Here is a 27,565-nt window from a genome sequence, read left to right as displayed (position 1 = left end):
TGTTTGTGTACTTTGCGGTCAGTCAGCAGGATCATGTGTTGAGTCCAAGATGTTTGTGATTCTTGTAGATGTTGGGATCCCAGACCCAGCTCGTGTCATCACCACTGCAGCCATAGACGTGCACCTGCCCAATAACCCCAGCCAGCTGCCCTCGTCTCTGGTGAGTGCAGATGCAGCGTCCAGCTGTCTGCAGCGGACGGGTAGCTCTGTGAGCGAGGCCTCCAACACCACCGTGTCCCGCTCTCGCTCCAGCTTCAGCGCCCACCAGCACAGTATAAGTAGCCACACCCTGGGCTCCAACACCGACTGCAGCTCCACCGTCCGCGAGGCCTCCACCTCCACAGACTCCTACAGCGGCCAGCGCTGTTACCCCCCGCCCTACTGCAGCCCCCTGGCCCTGGGCTTGGGAACACAGCCTGGCCCCAGAGGACACCCCAGCGCCGTGGTGCAGGAGCTGCTCTCCTCCCTGTCTGAGGACTCCTGTCTGGGACAGAAGGGCTTGGACCCTGTCAACCTCAAACTGCCCAGCCCTGCTGGCTCCGCCAAGACCAGCCCTGAGCTGGAGCACAGGCTCAACATCTACAACAAGAGGAACAAGGAGAGCCGCAGAGGCTTCCACACCAAGCCTCTCATCCACCTGCAGGCCAGGGAGCCTTTCATGGAGGAGAAGTACAGGCTGTCTCAGGCAGATGCCCCTGTCAGCAGCCTGCCTGAGACATAGGAAAGGGCTACAGGTGGTACTGTATCTCTTAGCCAGCACTGATTCACTCCTCAAATACCCTCCTGAAACTCACTGACTAAAACTAAAGGCATGAACTCAGAGGCATCCTCCACTGGCATACAGCCATCTTCCTCATTGCCAAAAGCACCTTGGAACTGTGAATGGCAGCTCTGCCAGCACAGCCCATCGTCCATTGAAGACAGGGAAACATGCCTTAGTGAGCAGGCACTGAACAACTATCAGGAAGTGCCACTATAAATGAGTATATGGAGTCACCAAAAGAAACCAGCATTAGGACATTAGCCCAAGCTCTGAGGTAGCAGGGCTCAGCAGAAATGTGACTGGCTCTGATGCTTTTGAATGTGATATCATTTAGCGATGGGGCTGGGTGTGTGTGGGTGGAACTGGGTGGTTTGTTTGTTTGTCTGATATACTTGCTTAGGGATTGGAGACACTAGACTGATCACAAAACAACTACTAACTGGCAATCATATTATGATGTCATGAGCCACACTAATCAGACATTTTATAAACAAACCATACTGAAATTCAACCTGGAGTCTCTCGACCTCAACATTAAGTACAGTCCTCTCTGATCGGACTAATGCAGGGTACATTTGATCTGTGTTCTGTGTTGAGCTGTGTTCTCAGCTTATTTCTTACCTTTGTCTTTCTACATTATCAATGCTAAAGTTTGTACTCAAATGATATGACAAAATATTTTTAAGCCAGACAATTGAGTGATGTTTCAGCTACCAAATCTCAAGGGATTTGTAATTGAAGATGTTATGTAAAGTGTTGGTCAGAAGATAAAGTATTATAGCATGGACCTTTAAAAATATCTGCTTTCAGACATGGCAATCTAATCCTGTGCACTTAAATGTCAACAGGCATTTTGTAAATTGATCATGAAGGGAATTCAGTGCAGAGTAAAAGCAATTAAAAGCAAACGTGGTAAAAGAACAGTCATTTACAGTCAGTTGTATCATTGATACCAAGACCTTTCGGGGGACTACACATTAATAAAAGTGCATTAGTGAGGCAGGTTTAGACTTCCTGAAGATTGCCTTTATTGTGACGCTACGTTAAATACATATTACAAAATATGCATTAACAGGGAACAAAAATATCACCTACGCCAGGTAAGCAAAACATTATTTGTGGCATTATCATAGCTAAGTCCATAAAAACACATGTACAGTTTATAAACAGTGTTGTTCTGTTTCCATTTAGGAAGGAGGATGATAACATTATTAGTGTTCCCAGAAAAGTAGCTCCAGAAACATTAAGGCAGAGATTGTAGGAGAGCTGTAACCATGTGGTCTTGGTACCCAGGTAGTGAAGGTATGGCTGTTGAGCTGAATTTTGGCTCACTTGCTCAAAGCTGCAGTCATCTCAGGGACAGCCTAGTGAGACAAAGACAAAACAGAGTAGTTTAAGATGGTTGCACCCCCTAACCAGGCATATCTAGCAAGGTTGACACAATGTGTGCTTGCGACATGGAAATGGAAGGTTGAACTTTTAGATAAATGTAAGTGTTGAGTCTCACAGTTTGGGGTGACACCATTTAAGATCAAGTCATTGATAAACTATTTCATTTTCTGAGAGTAACTGATCAAAGGGACATGAGCGGGGTTGCCTGCCGAATGACATATAGTTTATCAGTATCAGTAGCGCCCGAGTCGAGTATGTCCCACAGATCAGTTTTCAATTGAAGGAAGAGGAGAAAGACCATACATTTGAATGAGTTATCCGAGGAGTGATCACATGTGACCTGCTGGTTATCAGCTTACAACTCTGCTGCCACGAGCTATTATTACCAATCACTTTTATGGAGTTTCCCCATAACACCTGGGCCTCTCACACACCGCCACCTCCATAGTAAATAAAAGATGAACAACATTACACACACATGAAAATAAATGCTAATACACTTTCACCGAAAGCACGGGCCCTCTTGTTCAAGAGTATGGCAACCCTCTGACACACTGGCCATATGTGCCAGCCAGACATTAGAGGGCAGCTGAGGATGTAAAGTAATGGCACAAGGGAAGAGAAAATAATACATGAGAACTTATGGTTTGAAGGAGCGCTGTTGTATCTCTACACAACAGCAAGCTCTGGCCACAACTCACCTGTGATTAATTCAGCACCTCAATAATTCAACACATTTCCATTAGGTGGAATAATAATGGCTCTTGCAACACTGATCAGGGAAATAGTGAATGTAATATTCTGATTGGCACTGTTGTCATTTCTTGGTTATTGAAATGCCGGTGTCTTGCTGATCATCTAGTCAGCGCTGTGCTGAAAGCTAACCCAGTGTTGGGTTAGTTTCAGTCATGGCAAGAGTGTTTGGTAATGTTTCCTCATGGGTGAATATTCCTCCAACACAGTCGGCCTACTATCTCACCTTGAACAGATCAGCCACCAGACCATAGTCTGCCACCTGGAAGATGGGAGCCTCTGGGTCCTTGTTGATGGCCACAATAGTCTGTAGTGCAAAGCAGAATGTGTTTCATAAATAATGCAGCATGCCTACTCTGTATACATGACAGAACGTTCTGGTATAAAGGGACAGGGAAGAAACAAGTAAGAATGGTAACTGTACTGTACCTTGCTGTCCTTCATCCCAGCCAGATGCTGAATAGCTCCAGAGATGCCAACAGCGATGTACAACTCCTACAGAGACAACACGATGACAAAACAAACTGTATCAGCATAATACAAGCGCTTGGTGGACCGCCACATCTGTGTAGTCCCAGTTGTTTCAGGCTGCTGAACACAGGTAAGACACCTTACTGTAGGAATGCCTGCAACGGACTCAATACCAGTAGTATAATATGTGGGCCTACAATATTTATTGAATAACTTTCCATCAATCTCCAGAAAACCATCACGACACCACTAAGGTCATCATTGGCACCCTAGTACAAATGCAACTTATTGCAGGACAGTCCTGGGTTAGAGTATGGAGCTGTTCTAGTGCTGACCCTGACCAGGTCTGTGTAGTCTCTCAGAGGGAGAGTGCTGGGGGGGGGGGGTGTAGCAGAGTGTAGGACCCTCCCAAGCATCCACCTCACCTATGGGGAAAACACATCAGAAGCTTTCAGCGTAATGCACTGCCATATTAATATTTCAGTGCTACTTAATGTTATTGGAGTAGTCTCAGAGGAGCAGAACATCAATTTATGAACACAAGTCTGCCAACGACTGGAAGTGAGGACCAATATTTCACCATGAGAGGCACTGTCCTATCCAGCAAGTGTACTGTCCTTGCAGAGATAGAATCACCACAAAACATGTTGTAGTATCACTGTATGGAAAGATCAGAGTACATAAAAAAAGATTAAAATAAAAAAACTAAAACAAAAAGGTACTAGCAAGAGTGCAATGTCTAACCTATTTGGAGAATCTTCTCAGAGTTAGTCTCTTTAAGCTCTTCTAGCAGCTTTGCATTTTCAATTAGAAGGCTAGACAGGGCATAAAGCACTGTTTCAGCCTGCTATTTCACACCCAGCATTCCCTCAGGTGTGAAAGCAACTCCCTGCAAGGAACATGATTGTATTGGTAGCTAGTCGTTCAACTGTGGTGATGCTATTGTTAGCCGATAAAAAAAAAAAAAAAGACCGCAACATGACAACCTGGCTGCTCCGTTGCCAAGCTGTTATCCGAATGTGGTACTCGTCTGAAACGTTGCTCAGGCATGACACCCCACAGCTTAGATTACATAAACAATACAGCGGCACACTGTCTGTAAACGTCAGGACAGTAGGGTGAAGACAGTCTTATAAAGACTTTAGGCTACTGAATGCTAGTGTGACAATTCTTTGATATACATACAGTGGGGCAAAGAAGTATTTAGTCAGCCACCAATTGTGCAAATTCTCCCACTTAAGATGAGAGAGGCCTGTAATTTTCATCATAGGTACACTTCAACTATGACATACAAAATGAGGAAAACAAATCCAGAAAATCACATTGTAGGATTTTTTCTGAATTTATTTGCAAATTATGATGGAAAATAAGTAATTAGTCACCTACAAACAAGCAAGATTTCTGGCTCTCACAAACCTGTAACTTCTTCTTTAAGAGGCTCCTCTGTCCTCCACTCGGTACCTGTATTAATGGCACCTGTTTGAACTTGTTATCAGTATAAAAGACACCTGTCCACAACCTAAAACAGTCACACTCCAAACTCCACTATGGCCAAGACCAAAGAGCTGTCAAAGGACACCAGAAACAAAATTGTAGACCTGCACCAGGCTGGGAAGACTGAATCTGCAATAGGTAAGCAGTTTGGTTTGAAGAAATCAACTGTGGGAGCAATGTGGGAGCAATTATTAGGAAATGGAAGACATACAAGACCACTGATAATCTCCCTCGATCTGGTGCTCCACGCAAGATCTCACCCCGGGGCGTCAAAATGATCACAAGAACGGTAAGCAAAAATCCCAGAACCACATGGGGGGACCTCGTGAATAACCTGCAGAGAGCTGGGACCAAAGTAACAAAGCCTACCATCAGCAAGGGCATTGAAGATGAAACGTGGCTGGGTCTTTCAGCATGACAATGATCCCAAACACACTGCCCGGGCAACGAAGGAGTGGCTTCATAAGAAGCATTTCAAGGTCCTGGAGTGGCCTCGCCAGTCTCCAGATCTCAACCCCATAGAAAATCTTTGGAGGGAGTTGAAAGTCCGTGTTGCCCAGCAACAGCCCCAAAACATCACTGCTCTAGAGAAGATCTGCATGGAGGAATGGGCCAAAATACCAGCAAGTGTGTGTGAAAACCTTGTGAAGACTTACAGAAAACGTTTGACCTCTGTCATTGCCAACAAAGGGTATATAACAAAGTATTGAGATAAACTTTTGTTATTGACCAAATACTTATTTTCCACCATAATTTGCAAATAAATTCATTAAAAATCCTACAATGTGATTTTCTGGATTTTTTTTTCTCATTTTGTCTGTCATAGTTGAAGTGTACCTATGATGAAAATAACAGGCCTCATCTTTTTCAGTAGGAGAATTTGCACAATTGGTGGCTGACTAAATACTTTTTTGCCCCACTGTAAATATGCAAAAGCTATGAATACATACTGACAGAAACACTAAATGTCAAATTTCATTTCAGAAAAACTATAACTGGAGCAGTTCAATAGTGGATAGTTGATTAGCTAAATATTCCTCCTGTCAAAAGTGGATCATTCAAATACACATAACAAGAAGGAACACAGTTTTGTGCTATTCAAGGGGACATTTGTCAAATAAAAAAGATGTCAGACAGACATTGACACTTATATGACATCGTTCTTCTGTCCTAACAATGCCGGAAGGTAGCGATCAAAAATTACCATTTAATACTTGAATCCTCTGAATGGTTTGCATGAGGACTATGAATAACTGACTGACAAATATGAGCAGGATAAAAATACTGCCATTAAAATTTGATGTAATACATTAAAGCTGGAATCCGTAATGGTGAAACTGCCACATCTGTTTGTGACAATGGTGTTACTTCAAACAACGAACACTGTTTTTTCCCCTCAGACATCATTGCACGAGCGATAGTATAGCAGAGTATGTTTCATAAACAAAACAAAAACAATAAATGGGCTTTTAGCCCAAATGTGACAAGCTTGTCAAAACATTAGCAAAATCCAATTTGGGCAGAATGGCCTGGTCTGTGGCTCTGAGCAGATACCCACTGCACTGTGCTCTGCTCTCTAATGGATCAGCTAAATCATTTAGGTGCATAAATGTGCCATTAACTACATTTCAAATGTGTGGATAATCACAGCTGGGATATCCCATTTGAACCGGATAATGGGAATTTAACCTTTTTAAAAGGGGCTAAGGGATCCATCTTTAGAACACTGAATTCAAGGAATTGTGTTTGCATCTAAAGTAACAGGCCTTTGTCAAGCTGCGAGCAACTTGCACAATAATCAATACTGGGTGGGAAACTCAGAAATTATATCTACGCATTTTCAGATTTATTTTGTTGTAAGTATACACCCATGTTTCCACAAAAGGTTTATCTTGAATAATTGTGCAATATCAATACAGAATACACCATTGTGAACACAACATTGCCTATCAAAGAATAGGATGAATGTTAAATTATCTTGAGTTTGTCACTTACGGGGGCCACGATCTTGCCAGTCTGTCCAACCTGCATGTCATTGGGGACATATCCAGCATCCACAGCAGCTCTGGAAGCACCAACTGTGGGGAGAATCAATTCAAACCTACTTTACTGCTGTCAATCAAATTTCTTCACCAATATTTTAATTGCTAAGTCATACCGTATAAAAAAAAATCACGACAGCTATGATGGTAACAGGACATTTCGGTAAAATTGTATAAATGCCGGCAGATCATTTGTTCGTTCGACATGGTGGGATCTTTTTGTGTCGGTAAAATTCATTATGTGAGAAATGGCAGTGCCTTTATGCGCAAATATTGATATAATAACAATCATATGGTGTGTGGTCCTATCACTACGACTCAGGAAACCATGCAGTTTATTAGGCTACAGATTAAATATGTGATGATGAACTTCACAGGGTGGTGAAAGTGGATGGTGATCTTGATACTCCTTTCCAATAAATATTGAGGGTCTTATTCTGGTGACATGATGATCGATGCTTGACTGCCATTTGACAAATAAAAATGTTCTATCCATAATATGTTATCCATAATAATCTCATGTAGACTAACCTAGCAGCACAGCCTACCAACACTATCTGCCAGTTGTTGGCTGGAGTACACGTGCTAAAACCAGAGTAGGCACATTTGCTATTTAATGCAACAGTTTGTGACAAAACTATCGGTAGAATTGGAAAAGCGATGGAAACATATTAAACTTCAGATTTTTATTCGGTACATGAAATGTATGTGCACTACATCATCACGCACTGATCTTTATCTGCAAAAAATCTATTTGGTGGAAACACAACACTGGTGGGAAAATGCACATGTTTTCTTTATGCAGATTCAAAAGTATTTGCATGAAAGTCTGTCACCAATTAGATGAAGACCTAGCTACGTATTCAAATGCAGAACTTGCATTTGTATATGCAGGTCAACATTCAAAGACTCATTCTAATCACACACTTACCTGCGGCATTCATTTTGTCAGCAAGGTCATACAGCAGCTTGAAGTTGTCTCCACTCTTCAGGCCCCTTCCTAAAAGAAGGGCAAGACAGTAATGATTTCTTTAAACATTTGGCATACACATCAATTCCACCTGGCCGTGCTGCTGCTCCAGTTTCAACTGAACCGCGGCCCTAGGACCATGCCCCAGGACTACTTGACATGATGACTCCTTGCTGTCCCCAGTCCACCTGGCCGTGCTGCTGCTCCAGTTTCAACTGTTCTGCCTTATTATTATTCGACCATGCTGGTCATTTATGAACATTTGAACATCTTGGCCATGTTCTGTTATAATCTCTACCCGGCACAGCCAGAAGAGGACTGGCCACCCCACATAGCCTGGTTCCTCTCTAGGTTTCTTCCTAGGTTTTGGCTTTTCTAGGGAGTTTTTCCTAGCCACCGTGCTTCTACACCTGCATTGCTTGCTGTTTGGGGTTTTAGGCTGGGTTTCTGTACAGCACTTTGAGATATCAGCTGATGTACGAAGGGCTATATAAATAAATTTGATTTGATTTGATTTGAATTCATTTGTCAAGTAAAAGCAAATAGCATGAAATTAGGTGTCTCTCACCTCCGGACACCACAACCTTTGCACTGGTCAGCTCTGGACGGTCACTCTTGGTCAAGGACGCTTCCAGCCACTCGGACATCCCAGCAGGAGCGGACGCAGCAACTGAAATAAACAAACAACAACACATGAGGAAACATCAGAGGATCATATTAAATAAACTGCATCTCAGGGACAAACTGTCTCATGTCTCCTTGCTTTTAACTATACCCTGACAAATATGTTATCCAGCCAGGAATTTTTATTTTTTTATTTTAGAATGATAAACAAGAACAATGGCTTTTGTATGTGTGCTTTTCGGGTGTGTATCAGTGCATGGTTAGTACTGGAGCTACCTTCCTCTGATGTAGCACTGCCTCCCTCCACCTCAGCGGGCTCAAAGGATGTCCCTCTGACAGTGAAAACCTTGACATTGTCATTAGACTTGACAGTGCTGAGAGCATTTCCTGTGAATGAGACAAACAACAGTGATGTTCAGTTTTGTAACTACCACATGCAACTATTTTGATGACAACTGGGAATTAAAATAGAAAATTAATTTCACACAAATAGAGTCTAAAAGATAAAATATCTTCTGGGCTCAAGGTACACCATGAGTTTTCCATAAGACCTATTTGGACATGACAAACAGCAAAGGTTGAAGTGGATCATTTTGATTTATTCATAGCTCATTAGTGCAATTGAAAAATTAGGCTTTTGGGATCTAATCAAAGCTGGTATTGCCGAAAAGCTGATTTAGCTTTAGATGTATAAACAAACTTGTTCTCTATGGTACATGTAAGTACTGTGTACATGGAGAAGTGGTGAGTTACTGGTCTAATTTGTAAGAGCAGTCCCAAAGGCAGTTAGAAATTGAAATGGTTTCCTAGTGGTTAGAGCGTTGGACTAGTAACCGAAAGGTTGCAAGTTCGAATCCCCGAGCTGACAAGGTACAAATCTGCCCAAAAAATTCTAAAGCAGTCTAAACTGCATTGGTGATTTATAATGTGGTCAATAAATATGAGCACCATCTTAGGTTGGCTTGGGGGGGAAACAATAGGTTTCAAAAGTTCAAATATACTGTAACACGTTCACAAAAAGCTAGTTACCAGCATAGATGGTTCTCACAAAGGTGTCAGGGGATTTGATCTCGATGATGTCTGAAATAGGAGCAACATCCAACTTGGCAGCCAGTCTGGGCAACAGGTTCTACAAAAGACAGGATGGTAAATAAGCAGGGATATAAGGCAATCTGTAACAATCAGCCAAAGATGCCCCACAAATAACTTCCAGAAACCATGATTGAAAAACCCAGCATACTGATAACAGCTGTTTGTTTTTTTACACTAGCCTTATGAAATTAAATCCATTGTATGAAATCATCTGCAGGCAGACAGCTTGCTGAGGAGTAACAAATGACCTCACTGAAGCTATGTATATAAAGGTGTTATAAGCTTACTTTCCCAAAGGCAGATGCTCCAGCACAAATATGGGTGAAGTTGAACTGCTTCTGGGTTGCCAGGATAAGTGGAGTCAACGCTTCTATGGAAAGACATGCATGCAAGTTGCAGTTAACACCACATGCAAATTGACAGAAAATAACCCTCAAATTTAACATACTAACTTTACATAGAAGTAAAATGTCCAACTCATTTACAGCTTCAGTGAATCTGTCGGCTGCATCTACTTCACACTGTGGATATACATACCTGGCAGAGAGCCTTTGTAAGCATCATTTTGAGCAATCAAAACTGTCTTCACACCCAGGACTTTGCTGATTTCCTGTGCAACCTGAACAAATTATAAATATACAGCAAATCAATCCCTTGAATAAAAACACTAACAGTGTAGGTCTGGATATCATCCATTTTCAACAGGTTATTAGTCTGATGATCAAACCCACGATTTTAACTTACCTTTGTACAGTCTGTTCCAGCAACCAAACAGGACACATCTCCTCCCAGTTTCTTGGCTGCAGTGATAGCATTCAGCGTAATGGGGGTCAGCTTGTCATTGTTGTGTTCTGCCACCACCAAGGTGCTTTGAAACCTCTGGAGGAGCCCAGACTATGGGGAAAATATATTTTCAGTAAATAAGACATAACATTAACATAACACTCAGCCCCAGTCCTGACCATTCTGCTTCCCTCCTCCTATCCTGCAAAACTAGAATAGTGTAGCCTACAGTGTCGGCCTGTAATGCAATTTTATGAATGCCCATCCATATCGTACCGCCTGATTCATAACCATGGCCTAAGACTAGGCCTAATCATTTTGGCTATTTAATATCTGCATATCAGCTACCCAAGTTTACCAGGAGTTATTCTGAGCCTATTTGCAATGAGAATTGATGTGTTAACACAGTGAGAAATGAGGAAGCATTTTCTTCTTCGCTATGATCAGCGCATCAAAAATGTATGAATGTACAATTGAAATCACTAATTCATGAAAATTTAGCCCACAGAGTTAAACTCCCGGACCGCAGTCGTGAGTCGGCTAATTTCATTCGATATTGTCCATTTTATTTTTGACCTGTCCTGTTTTTAGGTAAAGTCATATTCAAATCGAAGCACGTTTGTATTTGAAAGGGTGACATTTAGGCTATTTGATAGGAGACATGTGCATTATGTAAAAATAAAAAGTGTCTCTTAACATTGTCAGAAATAAGATCTCCAAGTCTAAGCTACAGAAAAACCACATAGGCTAATACACTTTCTATTATGGCTACATGATTTATGTTAGATTATTTGAGCGTTGGTGGAGAGCCGCAGCGCTGTGTCTCTCCAACAGCACCCTGGAGAGGCGTGCTGGGCATGGATAAGATACATATTTTGCGTCATATATGCGTCTACATATATGTGTCTGCCTAATGGATGAGCCGGCCTTGATTACATGGTTCGAATGCCTATCAAACTTAAACACTCATGATTAATAGCAATGAATAATATGACAGCATTTTGGGTAGTCCAATAAAGAGCAAGGCAACATTAATATTGAGTTCATACAGCATACTACTGGTTCTGTTCAGATGTAGCTTTTTGGGGAAAGCAACATCTAGTGGGTTATTTATTGGAGGTCAGTTATAGCAGGAAGTGTGAACTAGTACATAACATCACCTGAGGGGAGGAGGGAGCTGTGAAACCCTTCTGTAAACAATCTGACATAACATCAGAGCTAGACATGGGCTTATACAACCTTTGACAGGAAGTAGCAAGCCTATCACCAAGCTAAAACATGACAGTACCAGCTGCTCTATCTGAACCTGTGTCTGAATGACAGTTTATAGAGTAGAGGTCACTCACAGCAGTCTAGACAACGTCACAGCACAATACATGTATAATAGATTTATTGTACATTAAATTATTGTCGTTATTGAAATGGTGCTTCAATGTCTTTAAAATCATTGCATGGCCATTTTTTGTTAGTTTCTTAAGTGATTGTTTACAAGGTTGCATAAGTAAGCTAGCTAACTGCTAGCTATTTACAGCTAGCTAAGGACGCTAGCTGTGCCATCAACTATGATCAGATGTTCAAACTGTGGCAATCGATTTATTTCATTTTTATGAATATAGAAAAGAAAATATATGCCATTTCGTTCACTGTGCACAGCTAGCTAACGAGTAAGTTAAGTTAGCTAGTTGACTGGCTAGCTTCCTTGCTAGCGAACGTTAACTGTCTATTAGGCACCAGCGACATTGTGCTGATTTGCATTTGCCATATTGCGAATGAATAGCAAGTTACTTAGCTAGTTAATATAATATAATCATATGCGTCTATCGTGTACTTACCAACTGTTTGAAATGTGTTTTGTTGACAGCTCTAAGCATCTTGGACCCTGCTATTCGATGTTGCCAAATGCTACTTTACTTCGAATGAACTCTGACAGCTGTAGAATGTTCTCGCGAGACAAAACTATGGGATGGACTAAAATCACTTCCGTTTTAGGTGGGAGCAGAATACAATTTTATTTCAGAGACCACGGTCTCCACAAGTAGCTTCCATGGCAACAAAATCAGATTCCACAGTAACAAAGTCAGATTCAACAGCTTATTTTTGGTCTTAATTTAAGGTTAGTCGTAAAGTTATTAGTGAGGTGAGGTTTAAAATCACATTTTATGAAGATAAATTGTACAAATGACTTTGTGTCTATAGAAGATAGTGATGACCGTCCTAGACCCTGTCACCCTGTAGCCTTCGGGTCCATGATGACTGGGTAGGTGGGTGTGAACAAAATCAAATGTATTTATATAGCCCTTCTTACATCAGCTGATATCTCAAAGTGCTGTACAGAAACCCAGCCTAAAACCCCAAACAGCAAGCAATGCAGGTGTAGAAGGACGGTGGCTAGGAAAAACTCCCTAGAAAGGCCAAAACCTAGGAAGAAACCTAGAGAGGAACCAGGCTATGTGGGGTGGCCAGTCCTCTTCTGGCTGTGCCGGGTGGAGATTATAACAGAACATGGCCAAGATGTTCAAATGTTCATAAATGACCAGCATGGTCAAATAATAATAATCACAGGCAGAACAGTTTAAACTGGAGCAGCAGCACGGCCAGGTGGACTGGGGACAGCAAGGAGTCATCATTCCAGGTAGTCCTGAGGCATGGTCCTAGGGCTCAGGTCCTCCTCCGAGAGAGAAAGAGAATTAGAGAGAGCATACTTAAATTTACACAGGACACCGGATAGGACAGGAGAAGTACTCCAGATATAACAAACTGACCCTAGCCCCCCGACACATAAACTACTGCCTCATAAATACTGGAGGCTGAGACAGGAGGGGTCAGGAGACACTGTGGCCCCATCCGATGACACCCCGGGACAGGGCCAAACAGGAAGGATATAACCCCACCCACTTTGCCAAAGCACAGCCCCCACACAACTAGAGGGATATCTTCAACCACCAGGAGACACTGTGGCCAGGAGACAGGAGGGGTCAGGAGACACTGTGGCCCCATCCAATGACACCCCCAGACAGGGCCAAACAGGAAGGATATAACCCCACCCACTTTGCCAAAGCACAGCCCCCACACCACTAGAGGGATATCTTCAACCACCAACTTACCATCCTGAGACAAGGCCGAGTATAGCCCACAAAGATCTCCGCCACGGCACATCCCAGGGAAAACAAGATAGGCCTTCTATTGTCACCAACAAAATCATTATGCATAGCCATTCAATCCAAATCTGTAAATATACTAATTTTAATGAGTAGCCAATGTGGCTACTAAGTTCTATGAGAATAGTAAAGGGACCGACATGGAACCGGGCAAGACGATGCACGCCAAATAAAATGTGATAACTGGTTCGGGGCCAGTTCTTGATTTGCCATAAATTACTTTAGCCATACATGTAGGTTGGAGAGATGTAACCAATCCATAGTAGCCTAGACCATGCCCAGCAACCATAACCCCATTGGCCCCCATCCCCATCAAAGTTGCCAATCCCTGCCCTAGAACAGGGTTTCCCAAACTGGGTCCTGGGGCATCCCCTGCGTGCACATTTTGTTTTTGCCCTAGCATTACACAGCTTATTTAAATAACCAACTCATCATCAAGCTTTGATAATGCTAGGGGAAAAAAATGTGCACCCAGTGTGGGCCCCAGGACCAAGTTTGGGAAACCCTGCCCTAGACCATACCCAACAAACATTACCCCATTGGCCCCTATGGTTATTCAGTGGGCAAGTTGGGCACTGGCTAGCCCATACCAAGGTTACACCAAGCTCACACCAGCCACAACAAGCCCAACACATGCTAACCCAAGCCCAGCACGGCAGTTTGAGGCTGGTGGGAGGAGCTATAGGAGGATGGGCTCGTTGTAATGGCTGGAATGGAATAAATGGAACAGAGTCAAACGTGGTTTTCATATGTTTGATATTTGACACTATTCCATTTATACCCGTCCAGCCATTGCAATGAGCTCGTCCTCTTGTAGCTCCTCCCACCAGCCTCCTCTGCAGCACCGGCTAGCCCACAGCAAGCCCAGCTGAAGGCGGTGGCTCATTAGAATATTTGGGGGCCATGGTTTGCACTTAGTTCTTGTTTTGCAACCATTACTGAGTGTCATTCCACTTCCAATTTAAGGGTTCTGTTGTGTGATGCCCAGTTTTGTTTAATCTTGTACAATGATGAAGTCTTTAAAAATACTTAAATACGTGCATGTGACATATGAGAAACTATGTAGGTCTATTACTTATGGTATATAAATTATAGGCCTATGTATGATAGCAACAACTTGGCTGTATTTCTGATACAATGTATCATGTTTCCTGAATACCTTAAACCATTGAACATTATACAGTTTATGCATTGAATTAAGTGTCAGAAATAAACAATAAATATATAAATTCCTATTAAATAGCAAAGGTGCAGAGGCCAATATTGGCAGCCTACATGGGGCCAATATTTGAGCCCACATCGTGCCAATGTGGACATGTTTACTGGGTAAGTGCAATAAGGGAGACATTTTCACCCAGGCAAAAGCTAAGTCTTATCTTAGATCTTAAACTGTAAGCTATTTTTCATGCCCAATGGTAAAACATAAATTTAAAAAACGTTGTTTCCACATCATTTAAACCAAATAAATATACGTGATGAATTTGAGTCAACATTGAAAACTGATTGGATTTGCATTTTTTTCACCAAACTTGTAACCAAAATCCAACGACATGGTGACATTTGTTTTGTTGATTTCACGTTGAAGTCACGTTAGTTGACAACTCAGCAAATGTAAATCAAAACTAGACCTTCAACTGGTCTCTGCCCAGTGAGCTGTGAGTCTTGATTGTTTGATTGCAGTCTTGGGACATGTCTAGATTGTGATGAATAAATGTATAAATGATTGTAGGAATTAGACTTTTAAACTATCTAGGCCAAATGAATAACGAAATAAATGATACATTAAAAAAAATAAAAATAATAGGCAGCCTATGAAGACGTTTTATTTAAACGTCTCAGGGTGGGATGGATGTCATTCATGAACATGTAACAAATAAAGATTAAGTAGCCATTCACAAAACTAAATTATGATTTTCATAAACAATAGTTATGCATTGCCAACTCAAATTAGACAGATTTGCGGTTTGAATTGCAATTTATTCCATATAGCCCATTCCATTTTTGAGTTTTGTTTAGTGATTAACTGGCCTATATGTCTATAAATGCAATTGCGTTGAAATATAAAGCATTTATTCGATTAGGGCAATCATAATGATTGGTTAACGTTTGCTTATAGTCTATCCATTTCTAGTGCAACTTTTATGCTAAATGTTTATTTCTTTAAACAGCTTTGGAATCAAACTTGAAGAATGCTTCAAATAAAAAAATATGTAGCTTTTTTTTTATTCATTGTTTTCTGGACGACATCGACATCCCTTTATCCTAATTACGATTTGTAACTTAAAATAATTTGTATCTGTATTTGTATCTGGGGTGAGGGTCAATGTCAAAGGTGAGGTTTGAGACACAGTCGCAGTTTGATTTTCAGGAGAAGGTTGATGTTGCCACATGGCCTTTTGAATAAAGACATCTTGAACAAATAAACCGGTAGGTAATCTGATATCATGCATTTCTTTGCGATAATCTATGTATTTATTGCACATGCACAAAAATGGATGGATTTTCCATTTCAAAACGTGTCTTAAAACGTACTGAAAACGGTATCTAAAGATTCATTGAGTTATATATTCGGACAATACTAATCGAATTTGAATTAGGATTATACAATATTGCAGAATGGAAACATTTATTTGAGTAGTTAGTTCAGGAAATGCATGTCAAAATAGCTTCGCCATTTACTATTATGGATGGATTTTGTTTGCTTTTCACAATTTGACTACATAATAATATTGATGAAATAATGTAGCTGTTATTTAAAACATAAACAACAAAATTGACCTTTCTGCTCCAAAAGGACCTTTCTGCTCATTTTCCAGTAGAGGGCTCACTCATAGAACACTCTCATAGTTCTCTATGAGGTCTCTATTCTTATTTTACCCTTTGAAACCAAGGCTTTCAATATGATTTTGCAATGCATATTTTTTAATAATGTATTGTCACCAGGAAAAAGAATGGTAATACAAATAATAATATTAAGAATATTATAAATAATCATCATTATCACCATAATCATTATTACAATAATAAGTTTAGAAGCATAATCATAACAATAAAGTTTAACTTTCCACACAACATATGTGTGAAATTAAATGCATGTTTAGAAAATAAAATGTTTTTAGTTTAATAAAATGTGTCTTATCATGCAAAAATAGTATTTTCAAAAATACAAAATGACATTTCATTTTCTAATGGCTTTTAATTACCTTTAGAACTTCCACTTTCATTCTTTTCAAACAAAAAAGCAAACGCTGGCTTGGATAAAAACAAATTGACAAAAACAATGTTGATCTAGTATTGTTTCATAGTCAAAGACTAAGCATAATTTACCCCTCCCCAAACGCACAGAGGTCCAGGTTAGCATGTGACGTCACTGTACGCGTGGGACATTGCTCTCTTCCCACCTCTCACTCGAGGAATAGAAGTTGTCAGCCAGGAACGGGACGGGGCAGTCTCCCACTCCATTTCTTCAGCTATCGGCCTGCACTATCCCTCCTGTATGGTGGATATTATATTCAATTCTTCTTTCTTGGGTGATATGGGGGATCATTCCAAAAGTAAGTAAACATTTGTGTCTCTCTTTTTTTACTTTGACCCAGGCACATTGAAGATTGATTTGATAATTAATCATATTGGGCTACTATTGGAACATTGTACGTACAATCCTATGCATATGTTTAGCGTGAAACAGACCCAGTGAATCGAAAGCAAGGCCATTATCGTTGGTAATGGTGATATGAATACATCTTAGTAGAGGTCTGTGATCAGTTTTAAGCGTAGGTTACGGCCCTTCATTCTGGAAATGACAAGGATGACAGAACAGGACAAGATGTATTGACAGACTACAGAGTAGACACAACACATGCGGGGATTTAGCGAGTATGTCAGGGGGATTACATGGGTGTACGTGGTGGTAGCATAAATATACAATGTGCATTCCACAGAGAAGTCTGGAATCGCAATGTGTGTGGGCTGTGGGAGTCAGATCCACGACCAGTACATCCTGCGGGTCGCCCCGGACCTGGAGTGGCATGCTGCGTGTCTGAAGTGCGCGGAATGCAGTCAGTACCTGGATGAGACGTGCACTTGCTTCGTCCGAGATGGCAAGACATACTGCAAAAGAGATTATGTAAGGTAGGAGTTGACTAACTTTCCTCACTAACATGATTTCAGAGCTTTGGAATTTCCAAATGCCAAAATTGTGATTTGATTTAGTTACTGTACAAGAAAGTGGAACTGTGTGAGAAGCTTGTTGACATTAATGCAAAATATTATCTATATTAGAGACAATAGCATACAGGCTCGTCAATGTTTCTGGTTTATTTTGTAAACATTAAATTAAAAAGTTTGTTTTATGCATGTTTTATGATAATTTGAGTCTGTTTTATGCTTGGAACGAAACGTGTGTAATATATAGGCCTAGTAGGTACAATATGAATTCCCAAACTGTTTTGATGATTTTTTGTTGCTGATTGCTATATACTTGAAATACATTTAAGTTACTCAGCCAGGATCATAGACATTAAAACCAGGCAAGGATGCGTGACGTCATTCCTGCTATAGGCCCATGTATTATAACATATTAAGACATATTCCTATGTCCTTTTCAGATTATTTGGGATTAAATGTGCAAACTGTAACATTGGCTTCTGCAGCAGCGATCTAGTGATGAGAGCTCGTGACAACGTGTACCACATGGAGTGTTTTAGGTGCTCCGTGTGCAGCAGGCATCTCTTGCCGGGGGATGAGTTCTCTCTGCGGGACGAGGAGCTGCTGTGTCGAGCTGATCATGGTTTACTGATGGAACAGGCCTCAGCGGGAAGTCCCCTCAGTCCGGGAATTATTCACTCCAGGTCTCTTCATATTGCAGGTCAGTAAAATAATATTGGTGGTAATAATAATCGCGAGAGTATAATATTAATAACAACGTTAATAACAACTAAAATATATAACATAATAATAGGATAATAATAATAATTATTATTATAGTCTGTAAAATTGTCCTTTTATTGAGCAAGTTTGCAGACTTTTAAGCCTATTAGTTTATTAAATTACACTCATTGATAGACTAAACAAAGTACAGCCTATTGGGTGATGTTTGTATCTATTAAGTTGTTTAAGTTATTAGACTATTTTTTTTAAAACAATAAGGTAACATTTAGACTTTCTGCAATGGTCGATATATTTGTGGTACTTTAGCCTATATAGGCCTACTGAACGTTTAGAGTTTATAGGTGTGAAGTTAGAAAAAGAGAGAATAGAAGACCTCGATCAAAACACAAGACTAATTCTACAACATAAAAATAATTAATGTTATTTTAATGTAATACATTTTGGGGGGGGGAGTTACTAGCCTATTTGCAAGGAGATGCAAACCTAAATAGCCTTTAGGTTTAATAAAAGTTTAACAAAGCATCTTATTAATTGGTCTATCACGAAATGACATGTATCAACCTTAGCCTATTATTAGCAGAATAGGGAGGAGAAGGTTATCATCAGCCATGTTTCCTTTCGATTCATTTCTACATTTGAATCAGTCAGTGGAAATTCAATTTTCAAAGGTATTTCCTTTTGAATATTTGTCCCACAGATCCTGTGTCTGTTCGACAGCCTCCTCATCGGAACCACGTCCACAAGCAGTCTGAGAAGACCACTAGGGTGCGAACAGTATTAAACGAGAAGCAGCTTCATACCCTTCGGACCTGTTACAATGCCAACCCAAGACCAGACGCACTTATGAAAGAACAATTGGTTGAGATGACCGGTCTTAGCCCAAGGGTCATCAGAGTTTGGTTCCAGAACAAACGTTGTAAAGACAAGAAGAGATCGATATTCATGAAGCAACTTCAACAACAGCATCACAGCGATAAAACGGTGAGCTTATTGAGACATTCCAATTCAACATAAACATTTCGGTCTTCTAAAAATAAAGGTGTAATTGAATGGGGCGTGCCAAAATGTTGAATGCAATGCATGCATATTGCACTTTAAATGTTGAGACAACCAGATGCTGGTGAGATGTTTGTTGTGATACATTTTCGTTTTCTCTGTAGAATCTTCAGGGACTGACGGGTACGCCTCTGGTGGCAGGCAGTCCAATTCGACACGACAACACGGTCCAAGGGAACCCAGTAGAGGTGCAGACTTACCAGCCCCCATGGAAGGCCCTGAGCGAGTTCGCCTTGCAGAGTGATCTGGACCAGCCCGCCTTCCAGCAGTTGGTAGGCACCCACATTAAAAAGAAAAAGAGAGCTGCACACACACACACACACACACACACACACACACACACACAATAATTTTGACATAAATGAATGTTTATTCACGGAGCTGAACACCATCCACTCGATCTCTGAATCTCAATTCAGATTAGACACTGATGCTTTATTCACCCAATACATTTCTAAATAATAAATATATGCTTTTATTCATTAAATTCGAATGCTGATCGATTTACATTATGGGCTGTAATAGGCTATACATATTATTATAGGCTTAAATAATCTTTGATTCACACGAAGCAATTTGGACGCATTTTATGTTGTAAATTCCTTTTTTATGTGGTTTAAAAAACACTAACTAAGCAAGTCAATGCAAGCTGCAAGCGACATCTGCTAGAGCAACTTTGCTGATACACTAAGCAATTCAAACGCTATTGAAATGGCATGCAACATCCAATCCTTTCATACATCACGGTTTCATTTATTTGTTTGGTAATTATAACAGCATCGATATAAACAAACTGCTATCTGTACAATTTGGCTAACTAGCCAAAATGTTGCCTATCTGCCAACCATGTTTTAACAATATAGCTAACCAAGCTAGGGATAAGCTAAGCTAGCTAACTAGCCAGTGCAGTACATTTTGAACAATTTCAGTTGAAACTGGATAGAGAATGGTCTGGGTTCACTTCTGAAATGACATGTATTGTCTGCCAGACCATGTACATAAGACATGACTAGCCATTATGTCTAGAATTTTTTATACATTCCCCATTTGGCATGTATTTTCTGTCTCGGTTTTCAGCAACACTGACAGCTGTGTTGACACGACAACTGGTTGGAGTCCGGAACTGAACGATATGAGTTCTGCTCACTGATTGGACATTGCATTCAATCAGTTGCATGAAACATGATTGATTTCTGTTTTGTTACGCAATGCAATTTAGACACACGGAGCGACATACATTGCATCCAGATTGCTTCGTGTGGCATCGGCTTTAGGGTCCATATTAATAGGCTATGCAATAAACATTTGTTGTTGCAATATCGGTTAGGAAACAACGCTAATTAAACACCTGTTTTCATCGCAGGTGTCTTTTTCTGAATCGGGCTCCATGGGTAACTCCTCCGGCAGTGATGTGACCTCCCTGTCGTCGCAGTTGCCGGACACACCGAACAGCATGGTAGCGAGTCCGGTGGACACGTGAGACCAGCCCAACAGGTCGCTTCGAACCCCAGCATGCTCCCGCGTGTCCTGCATGAGAACTGGCCAGCTCACAGCATGGATAGGAAAATGATTTTATCTTATTTAACGAACAATATCGTTGGAATTGTCTACGAGGATACCAATTTTTTTTCACGGATGGACCTGTCCACAGCATTGTTCAGGATCAGATGAATTTCAAGGTACCAGTGTGCGAACCAAGGCCTATAACTAAAGCAGCCTGAGCCTCGGATCCTACATGGTTGGACATACGTGAGGATTATATCTACAAACATTACACTTTATTATGAGCCGCTAATTTATAATGAACATATCAGAACGTTATCCATAGTGGCCAACAGGGTCATCATTGTAGTTTCATCTAAATTTCCTATGCTGGGTTGGGATCATATGGAGCCCCATGTCTGTATAGATGTGCATGATTTCTAGAGATTATGAATATCAAGTCTTGTAAAATATTGTAATTAAGTGGATGAGATACAAATTGTTTGAGCCTTTTAAGAAAAAGTAAGTTATTATTTATTGTGAGGAAAGACAGGTAATCTTAATAAACCCATATTAATTGTTTCATGTTTAATGAACTGCATGCGAAATCTCTGCAGTAATTCATTAAAATATTCACCGAAATTTAAATTGAAAAAATAAATCACTTTATGTATTTATGAAACGGCTATTTCAGCACTTTATGGTAGGTTTAGGCCTAATTTAAATGATGTCACTTTTTAGGATGAAAAACGTCTGAGATTTATAATAGGCCAATATAATCTCAAATTAATTTCGAACCACTCAAACGAAATCACTGATTTGATGTCAGTTTAGAGGACACTATTTCGAAAATGGCTAGGGTTGTTAGACCAAACCAGTTTGTAGGCTTGTCAATTTAATTGTATTGGCTATTCAAAATGGATAAAGGAGCAGCATCATAGCGGGTCAAATTCAAGCATTTGAGGCCTGTTAATCACTACCGAGGACAAATTGTTAATTGAATGGGCATCCACATATGGATTTGCGATGTGATCATTCCAGTTTCACTTGTAAAGTCACAAGTCTAGACAGAAGACAGGGCTAGGCGGCTCTTTATCTATGCTTGGCATCACCTGCAAACGATACATTGAACGGAACCACAACAAACCCACTTCTCTGTCGCTGGAGTCAGTGCTAAAGGGGACTCTCACCCTGATAACGCTTTCTGGAGTGTCTTGGGTTTATTTACATTTCAGCCGGAATCCCGGATAGGAATAGCCTCTGGACACGGAGTACGTCAAGCTTGCCTACGACTGACATATAGCCAACTCGACATCAACAATTTATTGTCGAGGATGAACTTTCTGAACAGAGGATGCAATAGCAGTCTAATCTATTTATCACGACATGAAACAGCAATTGAAAGAAACATCGTAGGCCTCTCTATGTGACGTCTGGCATCAAATCAAAAAGCCATTAGGTCTATACTCTATCTTGCTATGTCAATTATGTCAATAATTGCTATGCATCCAGTAGCCTACTGACCAATAAATCCAGGTTTCCTGCCATTATACTCCACCTAATTATTCGTCTGGAAATATTTCATTATCGTGGATAAAAACTCAGATATTTTAGAAACAAAGCTTATAGCGTGTTTGAGATATAGGCCGAATCAAATTAATCGCAATTTAAACATTATTTAGGCCTAATACACATTCATAATTGACTTTAGACATGTTGCGTATTTTTTAAATTTATTTAGCGTATAAAAGGCAATGTCTAGAATAAAGTTTAAAAAAAGGAGTCACACAGAAAATAGCTTCCCTTTTACCAGATAATTGTATAGGTAGTTTACAAATCTACAGCCCACAATCATCCATCTAAATAGTCATGGTGTATCTGATACACATCATTAGCCCAAACAAAAGCATCATTCATCAACTGTTGCGCCACCAATGCGCCCTGAGCGGCGGAATGAAAATAGATAGCCTACTGTAATTTCCTCATGCGCTAACAAATGATTGGAATTTAATGGACACAGTTCCCATACTAAAGTCACCAGTTGTCCTAAACTCTGGACTCAACGCATATAACATGCTGTGTAATTAATTAGGCTACTCTACAGGTTGATGCATAAACAATTGGGGTATACGTTTTAAGCACCTGGTAGGCACCCAACCTACTGTAGACAGGGGCAGATTAAGTAATTTGGAAGACCCAGGCAGATGCCAGTGTGAGCCCCCCCCCCTCCCCCCCCCACCCAGAGCCACCTCAAGCATTTGTGGGCCCTAAAAGAGATTGAAGGTCGGGGTTCCCCAAAATGCGCCCTTCGTGCCCCGTCAGTAATTCAGCCATGATTACAATGTTGAGATCGCTGGCTAGACCAATTTACCTAGCAAGCTATAAAATGTTAGCTGACATGGGCTAATTGAGTGACTGTCAGTGAATGATATGAGAAAAACTGTAACCTTAAGTATTCTACTATTCTAACTCCCAACGGTAAATTGAGACCCGACTGAGTAACTATTTTTTTTATTCATGAGGCCCCCTGATGTGAGGGCCGCAAGCAATTGACTAAATGGTAAGTCCGCAACTGACCGTAGTAACACTTGCAGGTGAATTACAGAACTTTGCCTGAGAGCATACGTTTACCACAGAATACAAACTGCATGAGTAATGTTTTTGAGAGTTTTACAGATTTACTATCCCTTAGTATGAGAGACCTCTTCAGTTTAGATAAAAGTCGAAGAGATGCTTGGCATGTAAGAAATGCTCAACAGCAGTTACAATGAACACTTGGTAACATTGTGAGAACATACCCTGCCCTGTACAGGCTTACATACAAACACTGAAAATGATTATTACATTGTGCATTGTTTATATGAAAGATTTATTTCTAAAAACGATCCACTGGTAAGTCTCCTTGTTGGGAGCTATGAAATATAGTGCTGAAAGTCTATACAGCCTTGTACTGTTCTCACATTTCTAAGCCTTAAATTTAAATCTAAAAATGGATTCAATTAGGATTTCCCCCCACTGAAATAAACAACCTAATCAACATTTTCAGAGTAAAATATATATTTTTAGATTTTTTCTGAAAGTAATAAAAAACAAAGTTTTGATTTTGAAGGTCTTCACACCCCCAGCTGTCGCACATAGAAATAAGTTCAGCAGAAAATATTTTAATTTAAAAAATATTAAAAAAAATGTTCAAGGAGGGCCATGTGTTTGCAAAAATGATATAAGAACAACTTCCCTTGTGTCTGTATGGTGCCTCAATTGGAGGGTGAATATCAAACAATGATTCAAGCCACCAATGAGCTTTAAAAGCATGTCTGAGATACATTTTCAGACAGGCATAGATCAGGGGAGGTTCAGCAATAATCCCAAGACACTGAATATCCCTTTGTGTAAGGTCAAGTATGGCAATTCTTCTGTGGATGGTGTATCATATCACCCAGACACCGCAAAGTTCTGGACATCCTAACGGAGTTGCGAGAATGGAAACTGCTCAGCAAATATGACGCACTCCAGGCTAAATTTCAGCTAATTTATCACCTGATTTAGTTAACAAAAAGGCACAGCTCAATAGGTGGTTCTGTATGGCTCAGTTGGTAGAGCATGGCGCTTGTAACGCTAGGGCTGTGGGTTTGATTCCCATGGGGGAGCAGTACGAAACTGTATACACACTAGTGTAGGTATGGCAGAAGTGTGTGGGGATCTTTCCTCTTCTGTTGTTCCCGCAAGCAAGGGGGGAGGCCAATGACATCACTATAAGACCAACTCCTTGAAGTTTGTAGTTGTGTAAAAAATATTTTGGAATATCCTTAGACATCCTCCTGCAATTTATGAACTTTTACTGTTGAAAAGCGATATCCCAATAATACAGTAAAGTATAAATACAGTAAAAAAATTTTTTTTTTTTTTTTTTACAATTGGAAACTTCAAGGAGTAGGGCACTCAAGGATTTGGTCTGATGTGAATCCATGATGTCATCGACTTCCCCCCTTGCTTTAGGAACAATTGAGGACAAAAGAGGAAAGGCCCAACCCCCACTTGTGCCATGTTATGATTTACCTGAACCACCTAATGAGATGTCCCATTTGGAAATAAGGTGTTAAATGAGGTGAAAAGGAGACTGCAATGCCATTTTTAGTGCGTGTATATTATTGTATTTACAGTGCATTCGGAAAGTATTCAGACCCTTTGACGTTTTCCACATTGTGTTACAGCCGGAATTCAATTTTCTTTTTCTTCTCACCTATTTATCTACACACAATCATGACAAAGAGAAAACATGTAAGAAGAAATGTTTGCACATTTATTGAAAATTAAATACAGAAATATCTAATTTCTCATATCTCACAATAAACCATATTGACAAAGCAAAAAAAGTTTTTTTTTTAAATGTTTAGCAAATTTATCAAAAATAGAAAAACTGAAATATCACATTTACATAAGTATTCAGACCCTTACTCAGTACTTTGTTGAAGCACCTTCAGCAGCGATTACAGCCTCAAGTGTTCTTGGGTATTACGTTACATGCGTGGCACACCTGTAGTTGGGGAATTTCTCCCATTCTTCTCTGCAGATCCTCTCAAGCTCTGTGAGGTTGGATGGGGAGCGTCGCTGCACAGTTATTTTCAGGTCTCTCCAGAGATGTTCGATCGGGTTCAAGTCCGGGCTCTGTCTGGGCCACTCAAGGACATTCAGAGACGTGTCCGAAAGCCAATATTGCGTTGGCTTGGCTGTGTGCTTAGAGTCATTGTGCTGAAGGTGAACCTTCACCCCTTCCATCTGGCCACTCTACCATGAAGGCCTTATTGGTGGAGTGCTGTAGAGGTGGTTGTCCTTCTGGAAGGTTCTCCCATCTCCACAGAGGAACTCTGGAGCTCTGTCAGTGACCATCGGGTTCTTGGTCACCTCCCTGTCCAAGGCCCTTCTCCCCCAATTGTTCAGTTTGGCCAGGCAGCCAGCTCTAGGAAGAGTCTTGGTGGTTCCAAACTTCCTCCACTTAAGAATTATGGAGGCCACTGTTTTCTTGGGGTCCTTCAATGTTGCAGAATTGTTTTGGTACCCTTCTCCAGATCTGCGCCTTGAAAGAATCCTGTCTCTGAGCTATACGAACAATTCCTTCGACCTATTTTTTTTGGTTTTGCTCAGACATACACTGTCAACTGCGGGACCTTATATAGACAGGTGTGTGCCTTTCCAAATCATGTCCAATCAATTGAATTTACCACAGGTGGAATCCAATCAAGTTGTCGAAACAGGATGCACCGGAGCTCAATTTCGAGTCTAATATCAACAGGTCTGAATACTTATGTAAATACAGTATTTCTGTTTTTATAAAAAACTGTTTTTGATTGTCCATTATGGGATATTGTGTGCAGATTGATGAGGAAATATTTTGTATTTAATCCATTTTAGGATAAGGCTGTAATGTAACAACATATTGAAAACGGGAAGGGGTCTGAATTATTTCTGAATGCACTGTATACTTGGGAATTCGTTTTTCAAAAGGAAAAGTTCAAAAATAGCAAGTGTGCATATTTAAGATTATTTTCAAAGCCACATAAATCATTGGCTGAGCTGAGAGAACTGCGCATGGATCAACATCAAATTCACTCCACATTATACTGGCCTGGGTATGACAAAGTCAAACGAAGGAATCCTGTGTTAAAAAAAAATCCATTCCAAATCACGTTTGCAACAAGGCCGTTAAGTAACACTGCAAGAACCCCTGGCAAAGAAATACACTATTTGGCCTATATCAGAAACTTCAGGTTTGGGTCAGATCCAAATAATCACAAGAGTGAAACCACAGAACAATGAGATAGATATTTCACCGGATATACACAACTGTTCAATAGTTTTGGAACACCTACTCATTCAAGGGTTTTTCTTTATTTGAACTATTTTCTACATTGTAGAACACAAGTGAATACATCACAACTATGAAATAATACATATGGTATCATGTAGTAACCATAAATTAAAGTTCAACAAATCAAAATATATTTTATATTTGAGATTCTTCAAATAGCCACCCTTTACCTTTGCACACGCTTGGCATTCTCTCAACCAGATTAACCAGTCTTAAATCTGCTTGAGACAAGTTTTGATTATTGCTGTTCATCAATAATTCCCAATCCAATTTAGAATGGATGCCCTACGAGTTCTGCAAAGTTGTTAGAATTGTATTCAAATTGATTCACAACTGTAATTACTGCCAAAGGTGCTTCTATCAAGTTCACTCCCCAGAGTTAAGACATATGCAATCAATACATTTTTATACACTTGTGTGTACATATATATGTTCAGTATATATGTATATGTACAGTATATATGTGTGTGTGTTATATATATATATATATATATATATATATAGTGTACCTTGCGAAAGTATTCGGCCCCCTTGAACTTTGCGACCTTTTGCCACATTTCAGGCTTCAAACATAAAGATATAAAACTGTATATATATATATATACACACACACACATACATATACATTTGAAGTCGGAAGTTTACATACACCTTAGCCAAATACATTTAAACGCAGTTTTTCACAATTCCTGATGTTTAAACCTAGTAAAAATTCCATGTTTTAGGTCA

General features: G+C 40.2%; 3 protein-coding genes across 3 annotated transcripts in view; 2 read left to right on the top strand and 1 right to left on the bottom strand.

The window, feature by feature from the left end:
* LOC135509348 (transmembrane protein 266-like) overlaps positions 1–1,684 on the top strand; it is a 59,917-nt gene extending 58,233 nt beyond the window's left edge. Inside the window, exon 11 of the mRNA XM_064929913.1 lies at positions 69–1,684. Within this exon, the coding sequence (XP_064785985.1) occupies positions 69–721 (653 nt within the window). The 3' untranslated portion in view covers positions 722–1,684. The remainder of the gene's footprint in view (positions 1–68) is intronic.
* An 83-nt stretch (positions 1,685–1,767) lies between these two features.
* etfa (electron transfer flavoprotein subunit alpha) lies at positions 1,768–12,348 on the bottom strand. Its single transcript, XM_064929914.1, has 12 exons — positions 12,217–12,348; positions 10,346–10,495; positions 10,139–10,220; positions 9,889–9,971; positions 9,539–9,638; positions 8,786–8,896; positions 8,454–8,555; positions 7,847–7,915; positions 6,869–6,951; positions 3,338–3,403; positions 3,135–3,215; positions 1,768–2,127 (listed from the first exon to the last, which is right to left on the bottom strand). The coding sequence occupies exons 1-12, from the start codon at positions 12,253–12,255 to the stop codon at positions 2,092–2,094; spliced, it is 1,002 nt and encodes a 333-aa protein (XP_064785986.1). The 5' UTR covers positions 12,256–12,348; the 3' UTR covers positions 1,768–2,091.
* Positions 12,349–16,973: 4,625 nt separating this feature from the next.
* Positions 16,974–21,552, top strand: isl2a (ISL LIM homeobox 2a). Its single transcript, XM_064928935.1, has 6 exons — positions 16,974–17,096; positions 17,484–17,673; positions 18,150–18,409; positions 19,130–19,413; positions 19,593–19,760; positions 20,852–21,552. Exons 1-6 carry the CDS (start codon positions 17,039–17,041, stop codon positions 20,966–20,968), a joined length of 1,077 nt encoding a protein of 358 aa, XP_064785007.1. The 5' UTR covers positions 16,974–17,038; the 3' UTR covers positions 20,969–21,552.
* Positions 21,553–27,565: the final 6,013 nt, after the last annotated feature.

This window comes from Oncorhynchus masou, chromosome 22 (genome assembly GCF_036934945.1).
Source record: "Oncorhynchus masou masou isolate Uvic2021 chromosome 22, UVic_Omas_1.1, whole genome shotgun sequence".
Taxonomy (NCBI): domain Eukaryota; kingdom Metazoa; phylum Chordata; class Actinopteri; order Salmoniformes; family Salmonidae; genus Oncorhynchus; species Oncorhynchus masou.
The sequence above is the reverse complement of the archived record's forward strand: the minus strand, read 5'-3'. Positions and strand labels throughout refer to the sequence as shown.

Bases quoted from the DNA above. Each gene is read 5' to 3' on its own strand.
- etfa (XM_064929914.1), bottom strand. From the start codon at position 12,255: ATGCTTAGAGCTGTCAACAAAACACATTTCAAACAGTTG. The intron at 10,221-10,345 runs GTAAGTTAAAAT...TAATTTGTTCAG, and splicing joins CTGGAACAGACTGTACAAAG to GTTGCACAGGAAATCAGCAA. The intron at 9,639-9,888 runs GTAAGCTTATAA...TGTCTTTTGTAG, and splicing joins GAGCATCTGCCTTTGGGAAA to AACCTGTTGCCCAGACTGGC.
- isl2a (XM_064928935.1), top strand. From the start codon at position 17,039: ATGGTGGATATTATATTCAATTCTTCTTTCTTGGGTGATATGGGGGAT. The intron at 17,097-17,483 runs GTAAGTAAACAT...TGCATTCCACAG, and splicing joins TATGGGGGATCATTCCAAAA to AGAAGTCTGGAATCGCAATG. The intron at 19,414-19,592 runs GTGAGCTTATTG...TTTTCTCTGTAG, and splicing joins AGCATCACAGCGATAAAACG to AATCTTCAGGGACTGACGGG.